General features: G+C 37.3%; 1 protein-coding gene across 15 annotated transcripts in view; it reads right to left on the bottom strand.

The window, feature by feature from the left end:
• The window catches only part of PTPRM (protein tyrosine phosphatase receptor type M), a 505,106-nt gene that overhangs the window by 302,336 nt on the left and 175,197 nt on the right, over positions 1-27,573 (bottom strand). For all 15 annotated transcript variants that reach the window (XM_030011784.1, XM_030011791.1, XM_030011783.2 and 12 more), the window contains 2 exons: positions 26,019-26,134; positions 4,971-5,145 (listed from right to left, as the gene is read on the bottom strand). In XM_030011784.1, coding sequence (XP_029867644.1) covers positions 4,971-5,145; positions 26,019-26,134 — 291 coding nt within the window. The remainder of the gene's footprint in view (positions 1-4,970; positions 5,146-26,018; positions 26,135-27,573) is intronic.

The following is a 27,573-nucleotide window of genomic DNA, read 5'->3' as shown; positions in this document are numbered from 1 at the left end:
GCCTGGATCCAGCCTGTCCCAGAGGAGCTCAGATCATTGCTTGCATTTAAACTCCACTCACCGTATCTAGAATTTGGGGGGGAATTTGAGAGTTTAACTCAAAGAAGTCTCAGGGTCTTGGTGGGTTTTATTTAGTAGCTTGTAAATTGACTATACTTGAAAACAGATTTTCACAGAAACAGAAAAACCGTATTCTTGACATAACTATTACCCTCCTGAAAAAAAATTCCTGCTTCAAAGCCCCAAGTCTTCAGCACTTTCCTATGGCAAGTTTGCTAAGATGGCTGAACTATCTCTCTCAACCGTTTTGGCTGGAGGTTTCTCAAAACCTTCAGGCTGTGGCACACACCTACACTGGAGAATATCAGCCTGAAGTCAGTTTGCCAAAATATGAGCATCCGAAAGCACGACTTCATGATAGGAATTGTCAGGCAACCATAAAAATAAGTCCTAATACCAGCACTGTTTGTAAAAAAAAAAGGGGTACAGACAGACTGATGGATCTAGCATGAAGGGTTAGTTGACAGAGAGAGAAAACAGACGTTAAGTACCTGTGTATATTTAATGTATGAGAACAACTGATACCACAGATAAGAAATTGTTAATATTTTCTTACTGTGTCTTGCACTCAAAATAATTTTGCCCTCTAGAATAAATTCTTTGCTCTAGATGTCCAGAAGAGGTTTGGTTCTGTTCCCGGTGTTAAATCTTCCACTTGGAAAGATGCAGACGTTTAAGTTGCCAGCATTACAGATGGCTACCTTTCTACGCCCTCACTTAAAAACCTAACAAAACTCCTTTTAACCAATTTGATACCTAGGTTTACCCTGTTTGAACTCAATAAGCAGTCTGAACTCTGTAATAATCTGATGTCTGCTCAGACAGGCTCATTCAGTTCTCCTAAATCTAATCTGTGTTGGATCTGCCCACTATTAGAAAAATTCAACCTAGAAACTGTATGTAGAAGTCCAATTTACTTCACCAAATACATTTAATCAATTCCACTCTACTATTTTCCTTTTGCTCAATGTTTGATTACTTTTATGCCACCTATTAGATAGAAACTGCTGGTTTTTTACAATAAGTGGGTGATCTGACAAGGCCAATTTCATGTCTCCCATTAGACACAGTGACATTTCAATCCAATTCTCTGACAAACTTAGATGAGGATACTGTGTAGTTTGAGCACACACAATGACAAGGCACTTGTCTTTTCAGCCTTTCCTATCAGAACAAACACTTGGGCAAATTGAAAACCTCCCCTTCAGCATTTATTTAAATAGAGCAATCAATACTTTATTTCACCATCCTCTAAAAGGCATATAAGATAACACAAACAAGTTTTAAAAAAATCCCCCTTTTTCCCCTTCTTGTTTAAGGCCAGACTAATTGTTCACTGACAGGCTTGTTGCTCATTAACTTGACAATATTCATGTTTACAGTTCTTTAATAAGATAACACAGGATTAACTGACAGCTCTTTAATTGCCCCCCCTTTTTTTTCCCTCCATACAGATTAAACCTTGCTATAACCATATCTGCTCAGATTAAAAAAAAAAAAAGAAGGAAAAAAAAAAAGAAAAAAAAAAGAACATTTGGCAGTTTCTTACATATCTCTCATCTTCAAGATTTCATTCCTATTCCTTTGCGATTTCAGGTTTGGTTTGCAGCACCTCATACTAGTGGCCCTTCCGCTGATTTCAAAAGTTCTGGTACCTGGTCTCCAGTGCCACACCACATCACGCCACAGCAGCACTACAAACCTTAAAGAGGTTTACATAAGAAAGTAACTGGAATCTACTTAGAATAAATTCCTATTTAGTGAAACTATGTCTACAGTGAAGTAGAATGAATGTTGTACAGAGCTGTAAGCCACTCTACTGTGCAAATGTCCCTACTTAAAAGCAAAGATATTTTGAAAAAATCCCAACTCCATTGCAGGATTTACTTATTTGCAACTTGAGTTACAAGTTCAGTAACCAGAATGAAACAGAGCACAACAGATCTGAAGAACTGATTCTCTTTAACTTACAAATGCTAGGGTTGACTCTCCTATCATCCTAGCAATGTAAATTCCAGGGAAATTCCTCTTAAGTCAGCTTAGTTACACCAGCGTAAACAAGAAGAGAATTAGGTTCACTGTTTGCAACAAAGAGTGGGGAGTAATTACACTACTGTTTCTACAAATACTATTATTAAGCCATCAGTAACTCCCAAGTACACTAAGCATTACATGCAATATGGGTAAATGTACATTTTTCATGATGTATTGATGGTAATGGATTAAAAAAAAGATACAGCTGCACTGAAATCAATCCATTATCTTTGAATTCTGCTAACTAACATTGCAGAAAAGCTGCTGAAAAAATTAGGAAATACAACTTCTTAATTATATGCCATCAGTAAGAAAGCATATTTACTAATTAGCCCCTAATGCTGCTATTTCAGTATAGTCATCTAAGGCTTTACAGCACAATGTTTGAAACAGGTCTTTTTAAGTCAGACCTGCAGGTGGTCTCAGAAAAGCTCCAATACAGGCAATGGGGATTACCATAATTACTTTGCCACTCTACAAGTAGTTAATGGGATTACACCCTAAGGCTATCCACTTGTTCACAGTGCCCAGTGCTAATTTTCTGAAAGAATCTGGGTAAGCACAAATGCTTTAATGATACACTTCACAATTTCATCTACTGCACCACAAAAGGAGCAGTAATAAACTAAGACGCTTTAAATCAAAGAAATTGAAAAAAAATCCAACTTCTTCAGCTTCCTGTACCTCCTGTTACTGATGCAGTAAATCATCTATCTGCCTCCTTCAGGCAGCCTCTGTTCTTCCTTGTTTTCACTGGCATTAGGTCTGAAAGACGCTTCATCATTCCTATTGGGGCTCATAGTCCACACTTTCTTTCTTTGCTGACTTCCGTACTTTTTCATTTTTGGCTACCCCTTTCATTTCCTTTTCATGCTTGGACTGAAATAATCTCATTTTTCCCACCGTGCTTTATAATTATATTCTCATCTCACCCACTCTATTTGTCTCCTCATCTATCCATTCAAATACTACACTTTGTTTTGCCTTGTTATCTTCATACACTGCTTATTTGCAACCTCCTTCTCCTTGTCTTGTCCTGTTTCTCTCCATTTTCTCTGAAACACACCCACTAAACCCATATTCTTGCTTTTGGAAAATAGTTTCTTCTTCATTATGGCTCTCTTGCATCTTCTACCGGTGACCTAGTATTCCCCAGTCTAAGCCGTAGCCCAAGTTTCTTCCTCTCCAATCAAACCTTCCTCATCTCAAAAACATTGTTCTAACCATATCACTTCTCCATTATTCCACTCCTCATTTTCTTCTTAAATATCCCCCTCAATTTTTATGTAATTCAAAAAACCTCATTCTTATCTACAGCCTAACTGCTAATGTTCCTGTATCTCTTCTCAATGTGAACTCTATTGTTCTTCTCACTTTGTCTGATCTTTTTTTCTGCAAAATTTCCGCTTTGTGTTTTTAACGTCTTGGCCTGATTCTTTCTTTATGCCACTGTGCCTCCTGTCCTTCAAATCCTTCCTTTACTGCTAGCTTCTGGCACACATGCTTTCTATATTGACTTCAGAAACAAGATACATGGTACATATTCAGATGTAACAGTTATCCTACACCTTGCTTATTGTCCTACATAGAAGTTGCCTTTAGGAAAAGGATCACACCTTTAAAAAGTCCTGACAAATCCCATATAGGTTTATAAATACACAAAATAATTAAAGAGTTAAGAGAAAGAAAAGAGGAAACCCCAGATCAACTAATAAGAAAGCCCCTTATCCAGTCTGCTGTCTGCAATAAAAACTGTGCAAGCTCTTACACTGCAATAGGTACCGATTCTTTAATTAGGTGACTAAGTCATAAGAAAGGTTAATTTGTATCTTAACACAAAAGATAAAACCTAGAGCAGAATTTGGAAAGCAGAGTGACAAGAAGGTACTACATAAAAATTAAATTTCTTGCTCTGTTACTCATTAGCCTGTAAGTGTCTTTAATTCCATTAGAACAGCTACAATGATATCATCCATGATAATCCAAATGCTATCCCCAAAAGAAAAAAAGTCCTGCCCAACAAAGGATACTGTTTCTAAAATCAGAGGATGCAAGTGTGTCCTTCCTAATTCCCAGAGGAAAATCCCACATCTGTGGTGGATTTAATTTTAGGGCACTCATTCACTCCTTGCCAACTTGCATCAAATTGTTTTCAGAAAGAAGAGAAAAAGAGCCTTTAGCCCTTCACCTCACTTCTTGTTTGTTAGGCACAGAATGGACCAGAAAGGGAAGACACATAACACAATAATGTGTCTCCATAGGTTAGATGCTGCAGAATCTGTTTTTGTCTCTGATAGAACAAAAATAAAATTGTGTTCCTTCAAAATACTAGTATAAAAGAAGAAATCAAAATGCAATTTAAATATAACTAATGTTAAAAAATTGGTTTAGTGCAGTTTTCTATAATAAGGATGGACAGACCTGTATGCATTCTATTTACATATAAGTGTTTCCTGCTGTTTTTAAAACCATCCCTCCATATGTTGGAATATGTGTATTTTATGTGTTCATTTTAATGTAAATCTTTCATATTTTGCAGTAAATATATTTTTAGAATACAATCTCCACAAAGGAGGTAAAAGCCAGTATTATGTTCTTACTTTAAAAAAAAATCTTGTAAAGACATACGGTTCTAAACAGTGCATTTTGGGGAAATATTTAAAACAACAATCAACAAGTAACAATTAGCCTTCACTACTTCTGTCATTCCCTTGTTACAGCTGGATAGACTCTTTAAGATTTACAGAAATAGAGTCTATTTATTGAACCTCTTATCAACTGTAACAGGCTATAGGTGACATTCTTACTGAATTAGCAATTGCAGGTCCTTATTCCATACACTGAGCATGCAAATACTGATTTTTATTGTGAAATACCTTTGACTATCAGTTCTGCATAGTTTGATACACCAACTCCTCCTTCTGTCCGAATCATGCAGCGATAGTTGCCAGCGTCCCGCTTCGTGGCATTTACCACACTAAAAAGAGCTACAAATCGGCGAAAGTTGAACACTTTTATGTCCTTCAAAGGTGCATCCCTTACATAAATACCCTAGGCAAAAAAACAAAAATAAAGAATATTGTTAGTCATATTAAAAAAAAAAAATACTGACAACCAATTTTATTTTTCTCAAGTTCCCCAAGAGGGGAGGCAAGATAAAAGCAGAAGTCTGTATATGTTACTTTTACAGATGTTTACGCTGTGTGAGACTTTACTGCTTTCCCATGTGAGTTAAACCATTCATCATCAGTGGGCAACCACTCATCTGGAACAGCTGCTTTCAACTCTTTATAGATTAACTAATAGTAAGATTTAAAAGCAATGTAACATTTACTTGCTTGGCTTGCTTTACACAAATATTTAAAGTTATTTCCTTTAAAGAAACATGAAACCCAGCATACTCAGTCTCTGCTTTCTCTTCCCCTCCTCACCCGCTACTTGGCATATGCATCTTGCACAGCTTACACAGAAATGTCGGTGGATGGTTCTCATACACTAGCACCTACACATGGGGTTATCAGCGACTCAGGTAGAAGAGACTAGACACAGATTTACCAGGCAAATGACCAACAAGGCTGAAGCTGTCTCCATGTCTCACTTCCTCAGCATGATACTGGGAACTAGGCAGTTTCTACTTCAGTGCAGTGTCTTGTCCTCAATTTAACATATTGCATGCAGGGCACAAGAAAATGAGCTGTTTAACAGCCAAGGAGCACAAGGTCCAGCATAAGTCCCATGCTACCGGCCTACTCCCTCATGTGATCCAGTGCATGGCTGGAGGAGTGAAAAAGGGAGGGCAGCAGACAGAAGAGGGCAGAGATGACATCGTGCCGTGACCTCAGACACAAAGATGAGGGCAGAGAGACTTGGCTGTCAAATTGTCATCAGAACTTGCACTCCACCTGCCCATGAAATAGGATACGTGCACTTTGAACACTCAAAAATCATCAGAAAATGTTTAATCATCAAATTACTAGAACTGGCTGAAAAAAACATATACAAAATCTAGTGGCAACATTTACTCCCAAAAGATGCTCTCCCCAGGAAAGCATATGCACAATCTGATGCTATGTGATGATACCGGTTATTTTTAGTAGGTTTTTCTGACTTCAGGACCTTCAAGCAGAGCAAGGGTCCTGCACTGCCGAGCTTCTATAAACCATCAACACAGCTGGTGATGTCTGTTTCTCTGCCCTGGAATTTGTAGTTTGTCCAGCAGAATTTGAGACCTACATAAGAAATACTGACCTCATTTTGTTATGGCCTTTACTTGCCACTACATTGAAAGTACAAAATTAAACTCATCCATGAATCATAAAACCAAGTGAAAGTTAATCATGCCAGTAATGCCAAAGAAGCAGTATAATTAAGAGTAAATACTAATTCTCCTGCACAGTAAGGCAGAGTTATTTCCTCTTCAAATATAAACGTGGGTGATGCACAGCTTTTTTAAAAGAAAAAAAATGTTTGTAAGATGCCCAAAGAATGTACTATCATGCCTTAAAAATTACTCAGTCTTAAATTATTACTTGAGAATTACTTCAGATAATTGCGAGCTCCTTAAAATTCCTAGAATTCTGAGCTGCTGATAAACCAGCTTCTCTAAAGTGGCATGGCAGTTACTGAAAACAAAACTTGGAAAGAAACATTTCAGAGTACTATTTCAAAACTACTATTTTTACTGCTTTTGCCACTGTATTATCCTTCTAGCAAGAATGGCTGCAGATAGCAGTAAGCAAGCAGAGCAGGTTAATTATGATTTTGGAGAATTAATATTTCTTAAAAGCAACATTATTTTTTACCTAAGACAGTAACTGATTAATCCTAATTATCAGAGCTGCTGAACAGTCACAAACCACATGGTTTTAAAGTATGTTTCTGCAGCTTTCAGACTCTTTAATGACTCTGTGCACAGCCAAGTTAAGTGCTTACGTTACATCTATCCACACTAGTTTTTCCTTCCTTCTAGTCGCAACATCAGGAAACTTTACACAGACTACTTTATCCTGCCAAGAAATAGGGTAAGTTATTCTCTAGGGAAGAACATACCACCTCACAATGACTAATTCTAGTACCTAAACTAGCTCAGTTCATTTAGAGTGTGAACAAGCCCCTCTGCGCTCCAGCCTGCTCGGTACACCCACCCTTCCAAGTGGGGCACCTGCATCCAGAATTTACCAGGACTCTCATGTGTTATAACACAACTGAAGAACCGCGTAAATATTTTAAGAATTATTTCTTGCTGTTCCCACCCAGCAAAGGCTACAGGATGCTCTTAAAGGGAGAAAGAGATGAAGGGAAAGGACTAGGCAATGCCATGAGGCAGTATAATATCTACCTTAATCTGCAGCCTGCGAAGAGAGGAGACCATGGAAAGGTATGATGAATGCACACTCCTCACTGGTCCCACACAGAGGACTGCCTCCTACCACACCAGCCCCGTCAGACCTCCCAGTGGCCGGCAGAAATCCTGACCACCACAGCCTAGGTTGTCATATAAACTGCCAGCAGTCCATGAAGGGAACTGCTCAAATACCCGGCCCCATAGGACATATTTCCCATGTTTTTTGTGCATATGTTCAATGAAAATTGGAATGGATCAATGCATTGCAGCATTTATAATAAATTATTATTACACTGGGGTCCCATAATCTTTTTTGCCTTCTGCTGATTCTCAAACACACTAATCTCACCTGATTTCAAATGTTTTAACTGCTGTTCTACAACAGGAAATCTTAATTTGATCAAATAATTGACTTATATGGCCATGCAACACATGCTATCCATTCACGTCAGTAATTTTCACTGAAAAAGAGAGAAGCCAAAGCATATTTCAGAGGCACATTTCATTTCGCTCAAGTGAACAGAGCCTTAAATGTAACTCAGCTTGACTCTACAGAGGATTCGAGCATTTCTGCCCCCCAGCAAAATCCAGATGTGAAACAGGTTATTAATGGTGGCTTCAAAATTCATGAAGGAGCTCCAGAATAAAAAGCCTTTATTATTATTATTACTATTGTAACACACTTGTGAAACATATGTGAGATTATTATTAATAAATATTATCTTGATTGACTTCTCTTAAACATTACAAACTCACAGAGCCCAAGTGTAGAGTGCCTAATTAAATGTTAGAACTCAAACAGTTCCACAGAAATCACTGGCATGACACTTCCTACTAGAACTCAAAGGAGAAAAAAAAAAAAGATTTTTATCTTTAGTCTCTTTGAGAAAAATATTTTCAAGGAAAACATAGTGTCTAGAACAGACGAAGGCTAAAAAACATAATTGCTTTGCTTTCCACAAGAAAATATACAGTTCGAGAGCAGTCTTCCCTCTCTTCTGGTATAGCAGCAAAAGAGTAGGAGAGCTGCCTAATTGATTTAAGCCTGAGCATAAAAGAATGGTAATTAAGGTAACGAATTCAAGTATAAGAAAAGTTCAGTCCACAGGCATTGGAGAAGACAGCTGAAAAGGCTGCATGCAAAAAAAAAAAAAAATCCCACACCTACAGCCTCTCCCAAACTCTTATTTCAGCAATGGACAAATGGCAAAAGACTATTTTTAGTCTGAAAAAAAGCTATTTACAATTTGATATACAAATATAGAATGTCTTCTGTTTTAACTGTACCCACACAGCCAGCTTCGCTCCCTTTATTTGTGATTCACATTTTGTTCTCTCTGACTTACCACACAGTGTCTTCAGGAAGCTGCACAGGTTTGACAGTGATCACTTTTATAGGCTAGTTAACTATCCAAAATTTGGAGGAGAATGACAATAATATTTTCTTTTCCATATTTAACAGGCGCCTTTAAGCACACTGTATGATAAATGACAAGCTCTCAGTCCTGATTGTCAATAGATATTTCATTTAGAACGGCTAGAAATAACTTACATATATCAAATGAACATTCGTTTATTGAACATATTAGTACATCCCGCTACGATTTTTTTACAAATAATTATTTTCAGTAGCATTCACATAAATAAGGTAACACTCACTAATGCAACATTCTGAAGTCCCACAAATAAAAGAGATCACTTACTGCTTTACTAATTATAGTCACTGAAACCTTAATATCAGTTTTTTTTAAGATAGATTCTGAAATTTACCAATAGGTCTCGCAAACTCCCACTTTTCATGTGGAAGCCTGAGTCTTCACAAATACATCATCTTACTGAAAATTAAACAAAAAATGACAAGTCTGTAATTTACTAATCCCATTCCAGAACAGAGTATAAAATTCATGATTTACAATGCAACACTATGGTACTCTATATTAGAACCCTTTAAAACAGGTTGTTGGAGCAAATTTGTAATATCCTTCTGTTTTCTGGGTGGAGTTTATTTGTTTGTTTGTTGTAAATACAATTCAAAAATAAATATGGTTCTTTTTTACTGCTTTGGCATATGAAAGACTGAGGCTTTACTATAGATTAAGTCTGCTAGCTTTTCCTGCCTCTGGGACTCGGAGAACTGTGCGAACAGGACACTTCATTCTTTGGAAAGAGGAAACTGCCATAATCATTTAATGGTAGACCCGCTTGGACTAAAAAGGCCACGTCCCCAGGGCAGAGCTGTCTAACCTTCTTAGAGCAGAATTTTAACCCCAAACAAAGATTGCAAGATGCTGAGATCCAAAACCGAAAATAACAGATTCCATTGGCTGCTGAGCAGCTCTTATGTTTTCAAACGCTCAGAGAAAGCTTTTAAAAAAAATAAATATACATATTTAAAAATGCTATTCAAGCCAACTAATGAAAATATATAACTGGTAAGTCACTTGTAAGAAATTTTCTATTAAACAACATGTTGTTTAATATATAGGGATAATAAAAAAAAAATCTTAATTTAACCTCAGAATATACATAGCTTGAAAATCCATATTCCTGGTACCAGCATATTAAATGCATACAGAGACAGCTTAAAGCATTTTAAAATGCACATTATTTTTCCATTTTAGGCAAACTAGAATGTAAAGAAATAGGTTGATGGTTATTTAAATTATACTTACAGTCACTTTTAGGCAATGAACTAACTCTTAAGTCTTCTAAATGAACAGCAATTTAGCAGCAACAGGATATATATTAAAACTTTCAGAAATACTTTTAACAAAAATGCAGCAGTAATTCAAAGGGATTGAAGTTCTGGGATGTTATATCCAGCACTACTACTGCATCTATCAATCTCAAGGCATGTTTCAACAATTTTGCCAGAAGAGACTTAAAAGGAAACATCGGTCAGCTACCCTCTGTCCATACAGGTAGATTAAGCAGCTTTTCATACATTTAATAAAAGAAAGGGTTTGCATTATCCCACGTTCAAATATGCACATTTATAAAATTGTGATTAGAGTCATACCAGTGGGACCTCAAATAATATCAGCAGTGCCAGAAGTAATTTTGTTTAAAATATGTATAAAATCTAAATCAAATAGTAATTAATACCAACAAAATTGCTTCGCAGAGTTCATATCAGTCCAATAATTAAGACAGTTGGCTCTACCTCTGAATTTCTAGAATTGCTTTCATAACCAAGATAACTGTTTGTCAGTCTAGATTAGAACCACCACAGATCCTGTGATTATCTTGTATTTATTTCATCTGTGTAAGTTCACAAGTGTATTTCATTCAAGTAATGAGGCCATGCTGGAAAAAGATTATTATTGTCCTGTTTGGAATTATTCTGCTATGAGCCAGAATTGCACTCTGCATGTGTAACTAATGGGCATTCAAGCAAAATGTTATTATTTTACCTTTCAAGAAAGATTTCAGCTTTCAATATTTTAATGTTTGATAACGGAGCCTTTTCTTCAAATCACATAGTTCGCCATAAATCTCTGTTTATTATGACTAAACCTAAATGCTGGCTGGAGCTGCCAGGTAATACTGTAAAATATTACTAAAGTTACACATCGAGTAGTCACATTATCAAATATTAAGCAATGACATCTATTTGAAGATAAAATTAAGCATACCTAAGGTAAACAAAGACATCGCTAGATTTTCTGGAGCCATTAAACTCAGTGCAATTTACCCAAAGCAGTTACTCTGTACTTACATACTGAAACTGTTTTGTATCATTCTGACATGAGCAAATCTGTTATTAGTACATAGAGATTTTAAAAGGAAAAAAAACCAAAACACTGCTCAATCTATTTTTTATTTTTACATTAAATTCCACAGCGATTTAGAAGAGTTAATATTCTCGAACAATTTGTCAGTGTTCACATAATATATGAAAATTCCAAATCTTCTTTCCATTCATCTTCAATAGCACACAATAGAAAACAAAATGACTTGTAGGGAACTACATCCTCAGAAACACCTGCAGAAAACAGAGCACTAGGAAAACTCTCGCTAATGGAGAGGTTTATACTTTGGATAGAAATTATGGCAATGATCCATATATCTGCTAAGCATTTTGCTGAACTTATAGCCCTACTTATAAAGTAATTTAATCTAATACTGTATCTTAATGCTTTGAAATATGTAACACTAAGTACTTCTCATCATCCTTTTATTTGTATTAAAAATTCCAAGAGTTAGGATGAACACCTTGCTAAAAAATGAAGAGAACATACATAGGATTTTAAATACTCTGGCTTGGCATTCTGCAGATGCCAGGCTTACGGAGGGGCTGGGAAGGAGCAGAGTGGAGAAAATGAGAAAGTAAAGATCATTAGCACAATTTTCATCCATATGGTCCTGGTTTCAGGCGGGACAGAGTTAAATGTCTTCCTAGTAGCTGGTGCAGTGCTATGTCTTGAGTTCAGTATGAGAAGAATGAGAACACTGATGTTTTCAGTTGTTGCTAAGTAGTGTTTAGTCTAAAGTCAAGGATTTTTCAGCTTCTCATGCCCAGCCAGCGAGAAAGCTGGAGGGGCACAAGAAGTTGGCACAGGACACAGCCAGGGCACCTGACCCAAAGTGGCCAAAGGGGTATTCCATACCATCTGACGTCACATCTAGTGTATAAACTGGGGGGAGGGGGAGCGGGGGGATGGCTGCTCAGGGACTAACTGGGCATCGATCAGTGGGTGGTGAGCGATTTCCCTGTGCATCATTTGTACATTCCAATCCTTTTATCATTACTGCTGTCATTTTATTAGTGTTATCATTATCATTATTAGTTTCTTCTTTTTCTGTTCTATTAAACCGTTCTTATCTCAATCCACGAGTTTTACTTCTTTTCCCGATTTTCTTCCCCATCCCACTGGGGGGGGGGGGGGGGGGGGGGGGCGTGAATGAGCGGATGCGTGGTGCTTAGTTTCTGGCTAGGGCTAAACCACGACACATACACGCCATGCGAAGTATACTAATGCAGGCATTTGCCTTTTCTATCCAGGTACATAACAGGAGAGTTAAAAAACAGTGCGCTTATGTCCCACATTCTCTTCACTGGAAAAGTGTTATCTTGTTGGGAAGAAAAGCAGCGTGGGATGAAGAAAATCCAACATGCAAGTTCTGGGGACAACCTGAAGTCTATTCCAAAGTTTTAAACAATCAGAATAGCAGGCAAAACCAAAGGAATACTAAGTCCTACAAAGCAGGTAAGGAAGAAGTAGCCAAGAAAGAAGTGCACACATATGTGATGATGAGAAACCATGCCCTGTTAAGGGTGGGGCAGCAGCTTCCTGAAAAGATTCTTCCAAATGGGAGGAATGAATGGCGAGAAGAGATACGTGACTATGGTAAAGAGAGCTATAGTAAACTCCTCAACACTAACAGTGCCAGTGCAATTTGTGCATAAAGACAACCATAACAATAATAATCAGTAATAAGTAAGGTACAAATTAGTTCATGTAACAGGGAAGCTAATGTAGAAGGGGTTTGGCTGGAGGTATTTCGGTCTTAATTACTGAGTCAGTCACATAGTTTAACAGCTCCCACCCCCAACACACACCTCCCCCACTGCTCTGTTTCCTTCCTATCATCTTCCCTTTGGGTTTAATTTAATTTAATCTTTACTTTGGTTCTCCTTGCCTCAAAACAGCTTCAACAGACCTTGGTCTTAAGAAAGAAGCCTCCATTCCATTCCAATTTGAACACAATACCTCCCAGCGGTAAGCTTGTACATTTTAACTACAGTATTCATTGTAAAGGTCACTGTTTCTTTCTCCCAAAGGTCCAAGAGCATAGCACAGAAAGCTGACTGAATTTAGTTCATCAATTGCCTAACTCATATGTGTCCCTAAGTGATTCTACTGCTGCTGAACTGTGCTTTATATCAAGGCAGTCTTCAGGGTCCAGAAACAGGCATACCTAATATGCTCTTGAAAAGCAAGTTGAATTTAACCAGCCCCCCGTGGCATAGGTCAACTGTTCCATTATCTCAGGTTTGCTAATCACGATATGCTATATTATTTAACAATCCAGAATAACTGGAAGATTAACACATCACCCTGAGCTTCTTGAAAAGAGAACGCTACTTGGGTTGCTTCATTTTCAAATTCATACAGGAATATCAAAAAGGTTAGACTGGTAAAGGTAATCCCAGAACAACTTTTCTTACGGGTCACTTCATCAAATGAGAATATATATGGGGATGGATAGGGATGGAGGAGAGGTAAAGACTTATGTGCATCCCCTCTAAGTTGCATATGTCCATAAAAGTCTGCAGGTAAGCAAATTTTCTGCAAATCAATGTATGTATCTGGTAGTTTCTGAATATCTGAGACACAGTTCTAAAACAGGGAAAAAAGGAAGAAGAAAGAACAACTACCTGTTACCAGAAACTTTTTGTCTAGAGTCCAGGTTTCATATCATTCTTGTTAAATAAAGATAATAATGGCTCTTTAAGTGGCACTTCTGACACTCTTTATAGATATAAGGTGCAACAGGGCATCTTCAGCAAATGAGGAGGATCCAAATCTACTAATTTTTCAGGTTACTTGCAAACAAACTTTCCCAAGCTGTCTCCAGCTGTCTTAAGGTTTTGTACTGTTGTCCATAACCAAGGTCCTAGTGGATTTCATAGAGTTTCCAGTGTACCTCTAAAAGCAAAACTTCTACAGTTCACATGTTTTTCAGATTTACTTTTTCCCCAAAATCTCTTTTGGTCACAGGAGATTACCAAAGAGAGGATTAAGAGTTATATTTTTGTGATAAACAGGTTTTTTTCAAGGCAAAAATTTTAATACCTATATTAAAAGTTTTCAGACTCCATATTCCCTTCACAAGCAGGAACAGTTGAAAACAAAATGGATATTTCAGTGTCACAAACACACTCTTGGCAGAGCAGCATCCACCTCTGCTAGACAGGTGCTGAAGGAAGGCCTCTGGAGAACACCACCCATTATCACTCCTTGCAACTTGATGGATGACTGGCACCACCACAGAGGTAAGGACCTCTCTCCCCTCTATCTACAGTACTTCTTTTTTTCTACTGTATCAAGGGTTGCTTAGTTTTCTTGAATGAAAATCATCGAATTTGCTCACATCCACTAAAGTTTTTAGCTTCTTTTTTGGTACTGCCAATGTGGTCTGCAGTGCTCATTGATCTGGACAGTTTCTGATTTAAAGCTTCTGACTAATGTCATAATGTGAAACTTAATAGCTGCTTCTGTCAGGTATTTTCATCAGAAATCAACTACTTTGGATAAAATTTTAAGCTTCCATATCACTTAGGAATGGTGGAGCTGGTTCATGAAAATAGGAATGAAGTTTATTCTTCCATTTACCCTTATCTGCATTTTTTTAATATTAATAACAAAGCACACTGACATTTCTTCATGGTTTCTGACATTTGATTCTTGTGCTGGGCAGGGCGGTCTGGGTGGATCGGGAGGCTTACCCTGCAGAGCAGCTTTGCTAGTCAGGCTTCTGCAATGTTTCTAAGCGGAAGAATATAAGGCTCATTTTGTCTCCATTGTTACAGTGGCACCATCTCATACAAGTAGTGTAAGGCTAGCATACAGATTCAGAGTAGCTATCACACCATCAAGCATTTTAGTTTTTTCAGCTGTCCATTTCATTGGTCATAGTATCTCTGTGAACCCCAGTTGTGCTTCCCTTGCAAGAACCAGCCTGTGCAGCACACTGCTGTGGAGGAAAGATTTCATTATACTTGGATGGAAAAACAGGACAGCAGACTGGCAACCCATTTCCAACACTTCTGAGAGTATGTCAGTTCCCTGGTTTTGAGAATTTAGTCCTAAAGCAATCTCAGCACTCAGAGAGTCATGCCAGTAATAAGTGTACACAGCACCTGATGTGCCACTCAGCCTTGCTGACACTAACCTATACAGGAAAAGATGGTGTCCAAGGAGGAAAGGCACCTTTACTGTACATTCCTACCACACTCCAAAAACATTTTGCAAATTCAGCTGTACATAGTTTACTAATAAAAACACTAGGCTGGATAGTTTCTGCTGGTCAGCTCTGAAACATCACTGAAGTCAAAACACCTCACAGATAACATTGATTTCAAGATGTCTTTCTGTTTCTTGCATATGTTCACTGGGATTTAATGTTAACAGTCCACAATTAATTAACTTCTCCTGGTCTCTGGTACCACTAATAATTGAAGATTCTGTAAAAGAAATCTTAGCATCAGAGAAAGATTAATTAAATCTATATACACATAAGAATAAAACCAGTAAGCCCAGGTAAAAAAGCCTGGCTGGTGTTATCCCTGATGAGAGATTGCATCCCAACACACAGAAGAGAGAAAAGGGATTGCTCTAAGTGTGATGAAGCCTTCAGCCCTATTGCCCAGAGGGAAGAGATGTAACTGTTCACAACAAAGCCTATCACATAAGCAATGCATTCGTCTTCCTCAAAGGATGAGCACCTAATCTAACAACTCTTTTGTAAGAGGAACTGGTTTGGCAGTGTAGGTATACATATTCAAAAATGTATCTGACTTTTCATACAATCTAAGTATATACCTTTTATACCTTATGTCATAAGGTATAAAGCTTGTAGTATATGCATTTGCTCACAGCTAGAGTAGAACAATTAAAATAAACTTAGATACTTTGTTCCAAAAATTTGGTGTGGGATCTCTAATACATGTGAACATACTTTAAAATTTTATAAGTTTGAATTAATGTTTAGAAAGGTGAGATTTGTCACATTTCTTTCTTATGCCTCTCTTTAGGGAAAGAGAAAATGTAAATTAAACTAAATCCTTCTATCACATTTTACCAAAGTTCTTAAAATTCAGAAAATCAGAAAAATTGAAGTTTGCCTCTTAAAAAATTATTGTGACAGTTTGTGCAAATTAAAACTCAGAGTTAAAATAAACATAAACCCAACTAGCTAACACAATATTGTACGCAGATGTTTATAAAATTATGCTGTAAAAATTATGTAAGTGATAAGGAACAGGGATATACAGGTAACAATGCATTGTTCCACAGATGCTTCAAAGTACCTATTTGCATTTTCTTTACTTCACACTTGTAAATCATATGAAAAGGAGCCTCTTCTTGCCACTTCCTCTACTACTGGCATTTTATACACAGTACTAGACTACAGCCTCTGCATTAACAGATGATTTTGTATTTCCAACACTCTCCTAGCAATATACTACTCCTCCCACATAAACTGCTGGAATTTGAGTGTGATCAGAGGTTTAATAGGTCAGTGTTCATTGATAGCCAAAACCCCATCCCAACTGCTTTGCTGGGTTTCCTCTGTGTGTTCTTATTGCTGAGAATTTCCTTTCTCTTCCTTTATGATCGACAGAAGTAAAGTAAGAAATAAGAGGTGTAAACTGACAGAAATAGAAATTCAAAGACAAACCAAGAGGTTAAAATGGGAAAAAAGATTAATCTAATCAATTATTGAAAAAGCATGTGTATGTAGGCACACATCTCACCTCACCCATGAAACTCTATTTCAGTATTTCCTTATCAGTAAAGTTGCTAAATGCTACAGACAATAATAATGATTTTTAAATCATTACGTAAATGTGGCTGGAAGAGATTTCTGGTGATCATGTAGTCCTAGCCCCCTGCTCAAAGCAGGGTCAACTACAGCAAGTTGCTCATGATTGCATCCATCTGCATTTTCAGTATCTCCCAGGACAGAGGCTCCCTAGCCTCTCCAAACAACATGTTCCACTGTTTGAGCACAATAATACTTTTTTTTCTCATGTTTAAGTGGAATTGCCTCTCTTTCATCGTGTGTCCACTGCCTCTTATCCTGGCACTAGATACCACTGAGAAGAGTCTGGCTCTGCCATCTCTACTCCCTTCAAGATCTCCCCTGATTCTTGCCCTTCTCTAGAATAAACAGTCCCAGCTCTGCCCTTGTATGTCAGATCCTCCAGTCCCTTAACTCTCCTCCAGCATGTCCGTATCTTTCTTGTACTGGGGAGCCCAGAACTGGGCACAGCACTCCAGACGCATCTCCCCAGTGCTGAGCAGAAGGGAAGTATCACCTCACTCGACCTGCTGGCAACACTCCTCCTAATGCAGCCCAGGAGGCTGTTAGTTTTCATTGCTGCAAGGGCACATGGCTAGCTCATGGTCAACTTGTCCACCACAATCACCAGGTTCTTCACAAAGCTACTTTCAGGCCTCAGTGTGTAGTGGTGCATGGGATTCTTCCTTCCCTGGGGCAAGACTTTGCACTTCCCTTTAATGAATTTCATGAGGTTCCTCTCTGCCCATTTCTCCAGCCTGTCAAGGTCCCTCTGTATGACAGCCCAACCCTCTGGTGCATCAGCCACTCCTCCCAACTTTGTATTGTCTGTGAACTTGCAGAAGGTGCACTCTATCAGCATCCAGGTCAGTAACAAAGAGGCTAAACAGTACTTCTGATTCGTCTCTATAATGCATTATTATCCATTATGAAGTGTAATCAGTATACATAATGAATGCTACATATAATTGTTAACATGTGCACAAGTTTTTCTATTAGTCAAATATAAACATGGTTTTGGTTTTGTTTTGTTTTGTTCCTTCTTTCTTTTTTAGCCTAAGGTAAGGAAATTGGTAAGAATATCAGACCATCCATACATGTGTTACTTTTTCATTTCTCCTCAAAGAATTTAAAGCCTCCCAACAAAATCCAGGCAAATTTGAAGGAGTATTTCAGTTCTTACCATGTCTGTAAAAATAAACAGCACAGCTCTGCAGTTCTGCAAAGTTACCCAAAACATAAGCTAAAGTGTATTATAGGCATCGGACAATTCATATTTAAGGCAGATAATGAAGGAAAAGATTTCATCAAAGATCACAGCTCCTTAGACATTGGGTAACACAAACAGGACACACATCACAAGCCTCCTATATTCTGCTGTTCATAGAACTTTTTCTGTCATATAGTAAGATTACTATGCAATTAATGAAAAGCAACTAAAACTGATTAATGACAATTAATGGAAAATATACAATACTGACTGCAAGAAAGGCATACTGGAGTGGAGAGGGGGAAACAAGGAAATTAACATACCAAAACCTGGAAATAATATTAAATACCTGTATTTTTAAAAAAGTTTAAATTTCATTTATTCAGTAACAGCTATTGCTCCTTCCCACAGGGCATTAATTATCCTTCTAACAGTAAAATCATCTCAGGTTATCTACAAAAAACCCCACATCAGGATGAACAGGCATTGGGATGTGTGTAGTCTTGGCAAAATCTTTAGTTGATGTCATTAAAGCTCTTCTCAAGTCAATGGACTCAGGACAATTGGCTATGCACAAGGTGGTTTGATGAGTCTCAGAAGACTGAGCTATTTATGAGCAGGAGGAAGAATGATCTCCTGCACTCCCGTAGTACACAAAAGCACCTACTGATCAAACCCAAACTATTTTTTTTTAATATTCAAAAGAACATCTTTAGGCCTATCTCATTGTACAGTTTACATTAATAGATCCACCTGTTTGTGTTACTAAGTTGTTACATATGTATATGATTTAATTTTAACAGGTAAAATAGTGCTTCATTATCTTAGTACTCAAAAATGGCTGAAACATTTTTTCCTCAAGTGCTTCCAGACTTAGCAATGAAAACAGTAATTATGTGAAAGCCTCAGAGAGTTTACAGCATAACAAAAAATTCTTATGAAACTCCAGGACTTGAGTTCACCTTCTGGGATACCTTATGTGATTTACATAAACAAGCATATGCACAGACACACAAACTATTTTGTATATCCTATAAATACATTTTATTTTCATAATTTGCTAGGAGTCATTGCACTGTTCTACATTCTCACAAGGATATTTTTGATATCTCTCATTTGTGTGTGTGCATGTATTCCTAAGGAAAACAATTTGCTTTCCAGAACTCCCTCTGACACAGGATTGTATCTCTTCGTGTGAATAAATAATAAATAATGCGTATAGGTTTTGCAGTTTTGTATGTAGAGGAATAAAATATTTCATATTCTTCATACCTTCAGCAAAAGATTACTGAAGATACAAAAAAAGATACACTGAATTAGGTGAAAGACAGCTTTCAGGAAAGACAAGAAGAAAAGCCAAATCCCTTATTAACAGGTAACAAACTGTTTACATAGGGTAGAGAAGACAGGCCATTACAGTGATACTGTTCTTAGTTTCTTGGCTGCAAATGAAGTAGCATGCATTCTGCATGCATAAACCATAGTGTCCTGGTTTTGGCTGGGATAGAGTTAATTTTCTTCCTAGTAGCTGGTATAGTGTTATGTTTTGGATTCAGTATGAGAAGAATGTTGATAACACACTGATGTTTTCAGTTGTTGCTAAGTAGTGTTTAGTCTAAAGTCAAGGATTTTTCAGCTTCTCATGCCCAGCCAGCAAGAAGGCTGGAGGGGCACAAGAAGTTGGGAGGGGACACAGCCAGGACAGCTGACCCAAACTGGCCAAAGGGGTATTCCATACCATGTGATGTCATGGCCAGTGTAGAAACTGGGGGGAGTTGGCCTGGGGGGGTGGATCCCTGCTCAGGAACTAACTGGGCGGTGAGTGGTGAGCAATTACATTGTGCATCACTTGTTTTGTATATTCCAATTCTTTTATTATTATTATTGTCATTTTATTATTGTTATCATTATTAGTTTCTTCCTTTCTGTTCTATTAAACTGTTCTTATCTCAACCCATGAGTTTCATTTTTTTTGTTCCAATTCTCTCCCCCATCCCACTGGGTGGGGGAAGTGACTGAGCAGTTGCGTGGTGCTTAGTTGCTGCTGGGGTTAAATGACAACACATAGGTGTGAAAGATTTCACCCTCTCCCCTTCTATCAGAGAATACCCATTAGTCTCCTGCTATTGTTAAGTCTGATGATGATGCTTACCTATAGCTGTCAGACATATCCTGAGATCCTATTGTTATTTGCTTGCCTTCAACAAATTTTTACTCTTAGGTCTGTATTTCTGCAATAAAAGTTATGTGTCCGAGAATTATTTTTTTAATTAATTATTTGAATTTCAACCACGTTTTAGAATGAGGCTAGGAAAAATATATTACTTCTGTGAAGTGATGACTTCTCTCATCAACTGTAGCTTTCCACTGTTTGAGGAACCTCTCTCAAGAAAGGCTACCCACAATGAGTCAAGGTACAAGTTTCTGAAAAATACAACTGCCACATGTTTAGTCATGCTACAACAAATCTTTAGAAATTAGTATTAAAAGATTGGGTTTGATATTAAAATGGAATTTCATGATACCTGGGTATCTTCTGAACAGCAGTTTCGCTGAAGTCACACTTTAGATTGTTCTAAGAACAAGTAGCACATAGAGGGAACTGAATGAACCAGCTGCAACTTAGAAGCAGCAGCAGACGGGGGTGGGAAAATGAAGAGATGGAGCCAGGCCTGAGAAGCTAGGGAACAAACAAGCCAATTGCAGAATCTATGTGATCCCATAATTTAACAGATGTGCCTCTGTCGCAGAGACCTTATGCAACTTCACTTAAACTTTTCCCAGGACTCTTCTAACTGTATGCTGATATTCTGGAAGCCTAATTTTGGTCTTTGCAGTCAATTCCCCAAAGTACTGGCCGCTTGCTATTGCAACTAACATCAGCAGACACTGAGCATGGAAAGTGCTCAGTGCCTTACACGCAGAGAATCAGGTCCAGATGTCTCAGACACTATTTCCAAAAGTAAGGGATACATTTTGCTTTTGTTTCTTAGTGTTTCTGTTGAAGATTATATCAATCCATCCCACAAAAACAACTTAATATTTTGAAGCATTAAGATTAGTAGAAAAGAGTCCACTAGAAAATGAATAAACCTGTTTTCAGAATTGATTTGTATAGTATTTAGTAAGCAAAGTGAAGCCCTAAATATACTTGTGTGAAGGAACCCACTTATTTAGGAGCTATTCATCAAATGAGTATGTCCACTATACTGAAAGAGATGGGGATTCTACAGAAAAAAACCAAGATGTTAGTATGTAGCTTTAAAAAGGTAGGCTCAAGAGGTTCAAACTTTTAAGGCTGCAGAGGCACAACTTTTCCCAAACATTGCCTTGGAAATATTTTAATATTTAAGCAGTTTTCACTTCATAATAATTTTAATTTTAGTTACCATTAAATGTAGTATTTTCTCTATGTAAATATTCAATACATGACAGTTCAAAGTTAATAACACTTGCAGAGAAGAAAATCTATGTATGTGTATACCTTGGGCTCGCAGTGGAACAAATTTACCTGTTTTTAAGTAAATATTTTTCTAAACTTCCTTCTAATTTGCAAGCTACAATTTAGACTCCTGGCTCAAACGTGTTGGTGGAAAGCAAAATGTTTGCTTTTTCAATGCTCTAGGCTGCACCAAAAGAAGGTTACTTCCATAAAAGAATTTTATCCTCTTTCTGCTATAATACAGATTTGTGTTTCTTGTGCCAATTTACTAAATGCTAATACCAGCACAAGTTTTTCAGAAGACATTGTCTCAGCTGCTTCACTTGACCATTAACTGTTCTGTGTTCCACATGTTAATTTCTTTCCAAATTCTAACTTTGGCTCCCACCTACAAATGTTTGGGATTTTTTCTGAAGTCTATTTCCATTCCTTGGGATTCCCAGCTCCTTTAGTGCCTAGTGCTTTATCTTACCAACTCCTGGAGCTTGTAGCTTCAAAGGGAATTTGTTTAATTAAAAAAAAATTACAGCAATTGCTACAGTCCTTACAGTGGGAACACAAGATAGAGCACAGGAATGGCATTTTTGTTCAATCATTCAATGGAACAGAAAGAGTCATCCCATACTGACAATAACCTGTGCTGTCCACAGATGTGATAAAGAAAATATAAGCAGATGGGACACATCTGTTACTTATAAACATCCTTCATTAGTGTCATCACATTTATTTTTAAAGTATGTTTATGTTTAGAACATAAGCTAATGGGGACACGAGTTCATAAACATACAATCTACCCAGTGACCTTATTAATTGGACACTAATTACAACAACAAAAACAAGCTTGTATGAGGCTGTGTTGTATTCTTGAGTCCTTTCGTTTGACTTTAACTTGCAATGATATCACTGAAAAAACCCACAAGTTGTTGTCAAATTATCTCACAAGCTTGCAATCATAGCTCATGCACTAGAGTGCGTGGCTGCCTAGCAGGATCAGGAAAAATGTTTTTCTTGCAAAGCACTGCACTCTGGAATAGGTAAACAGCTTTCTGTCTTCCCTTTTCTGAAAGAGCAAATACTGATCACAGCATCATGAAACAAATTTCATGGCTCAGTGGTCTAATTTGGGCAGCTAACCTATGAATTGTGGTTCCCCCATCACCCTTTTAATTGCAAAAACTTTCATAATACTCTGTAAATTAACAGACTTCATATTCCATAGGGAATAAGAGTGGGATAGGCTTGAAAAGCAAAAAAAAAACCCCAAAACAAGGAGGGAAATAAAATATGATTTCACTTAGGACTGTTTCAAGGCCTGGGTATTATTAAACTAAGAACATCTATGCTGTTTCCAACAACTACTCAGCAAAGACAAGGATACCAAAATAACCAACCAAGTTACAATTATTTATTTGTTTTAAGGAACATATATCCCTCACAGTCTAACAGACTGTAAAAAGTAAACTATTTGTTCACCAAAAAAATGTGTACTACTAAACTTGAAGTCTTCTGCTGCATACAAGCTGAAAGGTACTATATAAAAGAGATTGAGGTACAGGAGTAAAATCCTGCCACTACATCCTGCCACTACTGGAAACAGACAGAAATGTCACTGATTTCACCCTGGCAATTTACCTGTACTCCAGACTAACAACATGAATCTGAAAAAAAAAATGACAGGTACTGGAAATCATTTGGGAGCAAATTATCTCACGATATTCTGGGATCGCCAAATCCAAACAGATTAGGCCTCCTAATATGACTTACATGGCAGAAATGCTGAGAAGCCCCTGATAAAATCACATACCTGTATTTATTTATTTACTTACTATGTTTTGCCCTTAAGGTTTTATTAATTTAAGGAAACAAATTGCCAAAAGGATGGCAGAAAGGGCTTAATATTACTGGTGGACAAGCTAGGCATATCACAGAGATTGCATGACGCATTTGTAGTACCACTAAAACCTGAATCCCTATTACCTGAGTGCTAGCACAAATATCTCCAGAGAATGGTGATCATTTTATTCTGGCTCTAGTGTACATACGAATGTCTTTTATTAAGTTATTTTGTAGTTGAATATTGGTTCTACTTTTACCAGGAATGAAAGCATCTTTAACATCCATTTAACCAGTCCTATGACGTAGAAGATACCATGTTTTCTGACAGCTATTACAGATAGCTGCATTGCACTCATGGTCCTGCGACAGCGTCATGAGATATACAAAATTCCTCAATACACACCATGAAACCAGATGGTCTCAGTCGATTGATGGCGAACTGCAAGGTCTGGGGATCTGTTACCCCATAGTGACCTAGTACACTAAAATATAGCTAATCCTGTTGGGAAACCGTATCTTACAGCCTTGATTTGCAACATCCCACACATGGAGCTGTCTGATAGGTCCCACTGTAAGTTGCAGCAGACATCTGTGGAAACTGGCAAACAAGTACAAAAATAAATCCAAGCTATCCAGGAGTCCTGTCAAGTTTTAAAATCTTCTTACAAAAAGGCACACCTGGAATTTGCACAACCTTGGACTGATTACCAGAGGTACCTGTAGTTGCATGGGCAGGATAAATAAACAGTGGCCCTGCAGGAAGACAAAATTCCTCAAGAAGTCAATCTGTCGCTACTTCCTTATCCTTCACGTAGAGGAAAAAAAAAAATGTCATAAACATGTATAAACAACGAATCACTTAACCAAGCTCAGCAAATATTCTGGAATCACTACTGCTGTTAAGAAGAACGATTTTATATTTCATAAAATCTAGACGGATATTTATTTTCTAAAATAAAGAAATTACATTCCAGCCTTGCAAAGAATTTGTGTCCTAAATTCTGTGAAAAAAAGTTAAAGCTGAAATTATACTGTCCTGAAATCTATGGAAATGGAATCAGGATTTCCCTATATTGAATTCTACCTTCAATTTTATACAACAGCATTATGCAAGAGTTCAAAGGTTCTAGAAAGGTCATCACTGATGAAACAGCAACCTATTATTTTCCAGTATGTGCTAAACTCTTTCCATGACTGGAAAAACCATTCTCTCAAAAAATTTCAGTGGCTTAGGAAACACAGGAGTCTAATTCTACCAATACAACACTGTAATACTGGCTTTAAAGGGCTGGAGCATTAGAGAAATATCAGCCTTATATCAGCACAGAGGTTGAAAATACCCATGCAAACCCAAATAAAAACAAAGGAGATTTCCATTCCCTTCTGCTGTATTTGATCCGGCTTGTTCTGGATAGACGTAACAGTTCATCATTCATATAGAGATAAATAGGAGTCTTTGCTTTTCAAGTGGTTTTACTTAATTGTTTGTGCGCCAGTTTTCTTATAACTACTCAGCTGTTTAACCTGTCACACTTAAATGAATCATTTCCAAAACGCTTGACGAAATTTTGCACCAAGTGCAATGTGAAAGAAAAACTATAGTAAAAGTCTGAAATCATTTAAACAACAGAAATAGAGAACTTAATCTCTAAGTCCCACCTGTTACTGTTGCTTCAATTTCTCCTATCCCTCCTTCTCCACATACTGCAGTTTCATCTGACTGATCTCCTTAGGCACTGTTTTAGGCACCCTTATTTCCTTCTCACAGACCCAGTTCTAGCAGGTTGTTTTTCACGTATGGAAAGCATAGGGATCTGGAGGTTGGTATTATCCCTAATGCTAAGTCCAAATATAGACTATTGTTTGCTGTAGAGAACAGACAAATCTGGAATGATGGCAGCAAGACAGTTAAACTTGCACCCCCATTACTAAAGAGATCAAGTAAGATGCATGTTTTTGATACAAGGTTACATATATGGATAAGGGGATACTGTCTTTACTGAAAGAAAACAAGTTGGAGACAGTCTTTAAATCAAGATCTGACACCTATCTAGAAGCTATATTACTGAATAAGTAAAAAATTATGGATTCAATGAATATAGGTAAGATTCTTTGGCTCTATAATACAGAAGGTCAGATTTGACGGTCATACTGGTCTTCTCCAGACTTAAAAAGTAAGAATGTAATTTCAGCTGAAAATACTAAACAGAAACAGAGGTAAGCTGAGAAAATTATTATGCGTAATGTTGCAGTTAGTCCGCATAGACATTATAAAAAAGCCATGTGCTCTTCCTTGGGGATTTAGCCTTTACTCATGACAGCCACATGTAACAAAAACCAGTACCTTTATTTTTAAGAAGGCATCCCATTGAAACAAGGGAGGAAAATCTTCCAGTATCATTTTCTACAACAGAACGCCTACTATGCAGCAGTTCAAAGGTGCTCTAAAATCTAATATTGATGAATTGGACAGCCCTATTATTGTTCATGTTTTACATTCTTTTCAGAGTATGAACTCCCCTCCCCCCAGATCTCAGAGCATTACGAAATAAAGAAATTACCTGTAACCAGAGTCTGTCACCTGAGTCTGTTCCACCATTGGCAGTGCACTGAAAAGTAGCAAATTGTCCTGCATTGACTTCCACACTCTGAAGACGCAAGAAATGGGGAGTTTTTGCTGTTGGAAGAAGAAGAAGTATTGCAGTTACGCAACACAGAAGTACTAACTATGAATAGTACACCAAGCAAATGAAATAGCCCTGCTTTAAAAGGTTCAAATCACTGACTACACATTAGATTTTAGGTTGGTTTACTTCCATACCAGGGAAAGAGCAGAAGAGAAGGGTGCTATTTAATTGTTCCTGCTGTGTAAATTATCTTAGCTCAGTATACCTCTTGCAATAACACTCTATTAATAAAGATCATATTGGAAACTAATTATGTTTTGAACAAAAACCTATTAGATACTTACACTACCAACTAGACAAAACAGTAAGAAGTTGAGTGATGTCATCAGGGAACATATTTTTTCTTTTTTTTTTTAACCAGGTACACTGTCTATAGAGGAGATGCCTTAGAAATGTAGCACACCAAACGGCTAAAATACTAACATAACACTTCTCACCAACTACAGCTGTATTCTTTAAATACAATTCTCTTCAACAACACTGCAGAAAAAAAAAACCCACAATGCATTCTCCATACCAACATTTATTTTTCATTTAGAAAGAGAAAACACTCCCAGTAAAAATTGAAGTAATATGGCTACAAATAATCTAACAAATGAAATAGGTATTCAAACAAGAACTTTGTCCACTGAAGGAAGAAAGATAGCATGTGCATTTTTGTTTTACTGGAAAGAGTCAACCACATGACACAGAAAAACATACAAATTTGATACAGAAACTTATCCTTGAAAAGGCAGTATTCCCCAACCATTCAAATCCTTCTGCAGACAAGGGGACTTTTTGCACTGTCTATACTAGCAGATAAGCCAGGATCTAAACATTGCTTTCAGACATGGAAATGTTAGTACTAGCAATAAACTGGCAAACTAAATGTACATTTTCTAGCAGCATCACAACCGTTTAAACTGTTGATAGAATTTTCTTAAAAGACCTTATCACTGGGAGAAATTGCAGTTTTAAGGAATTATAAATAGCCAGCTACCAGAATTCAAGAAAAGGTTACTTAATATCTCCAGTGCAAGGCAGTATAAGAAGGAGGAGACGCAATAAAATAGCCCAAATTAATATCTAACTATGGAAGGAAATCTTTTAATGATAGCTGTCCTTACAGCAAATTTATTAGCCATACTGCTTTTTTTCTTAAACACTTCGCAATTAGGACAGACAGACTTTAGGCCAAAGTCATCCTCTTGTCTGTCTTTCAAACTATTCACGTCTGACTATCAAGTTAAATTCTTCAGTAAGTTCCCCATTTCTCAGTGACTTTTTTTTTTTTACATTGCTTTTATTTGGTTGTTTTGTTTTTTTTTCCTCAGTCTTTAACTCTGGAAAACTAGCCTGTCTGAATTGTCAGGTATGACCTAAGTGGAGAGGGGCATCAGGTTTTAAAAGCAAACACACACACACACAAACTTGAAAAATCCCACCC

The sequence above is a fragment of the Aquila chrysaetos genome, chromosome 4 (assembly GCF_900496995.4).
Source record: "Aquila chrysaetos chrysaetos chromosome 4, bAquChr1.4, whole genome shotgun sequence".
Lineage (NCBI taxonomy): Eukaryota > Metazoa > Chordata > Aves > Accipitriformes > Accipitridae > Aquila > Aquila chrysaetos.
Note: the sequence above shows the minus strand (reverse complement) of the source record. Positions and strands in the feature narration are given on the sequence as shown.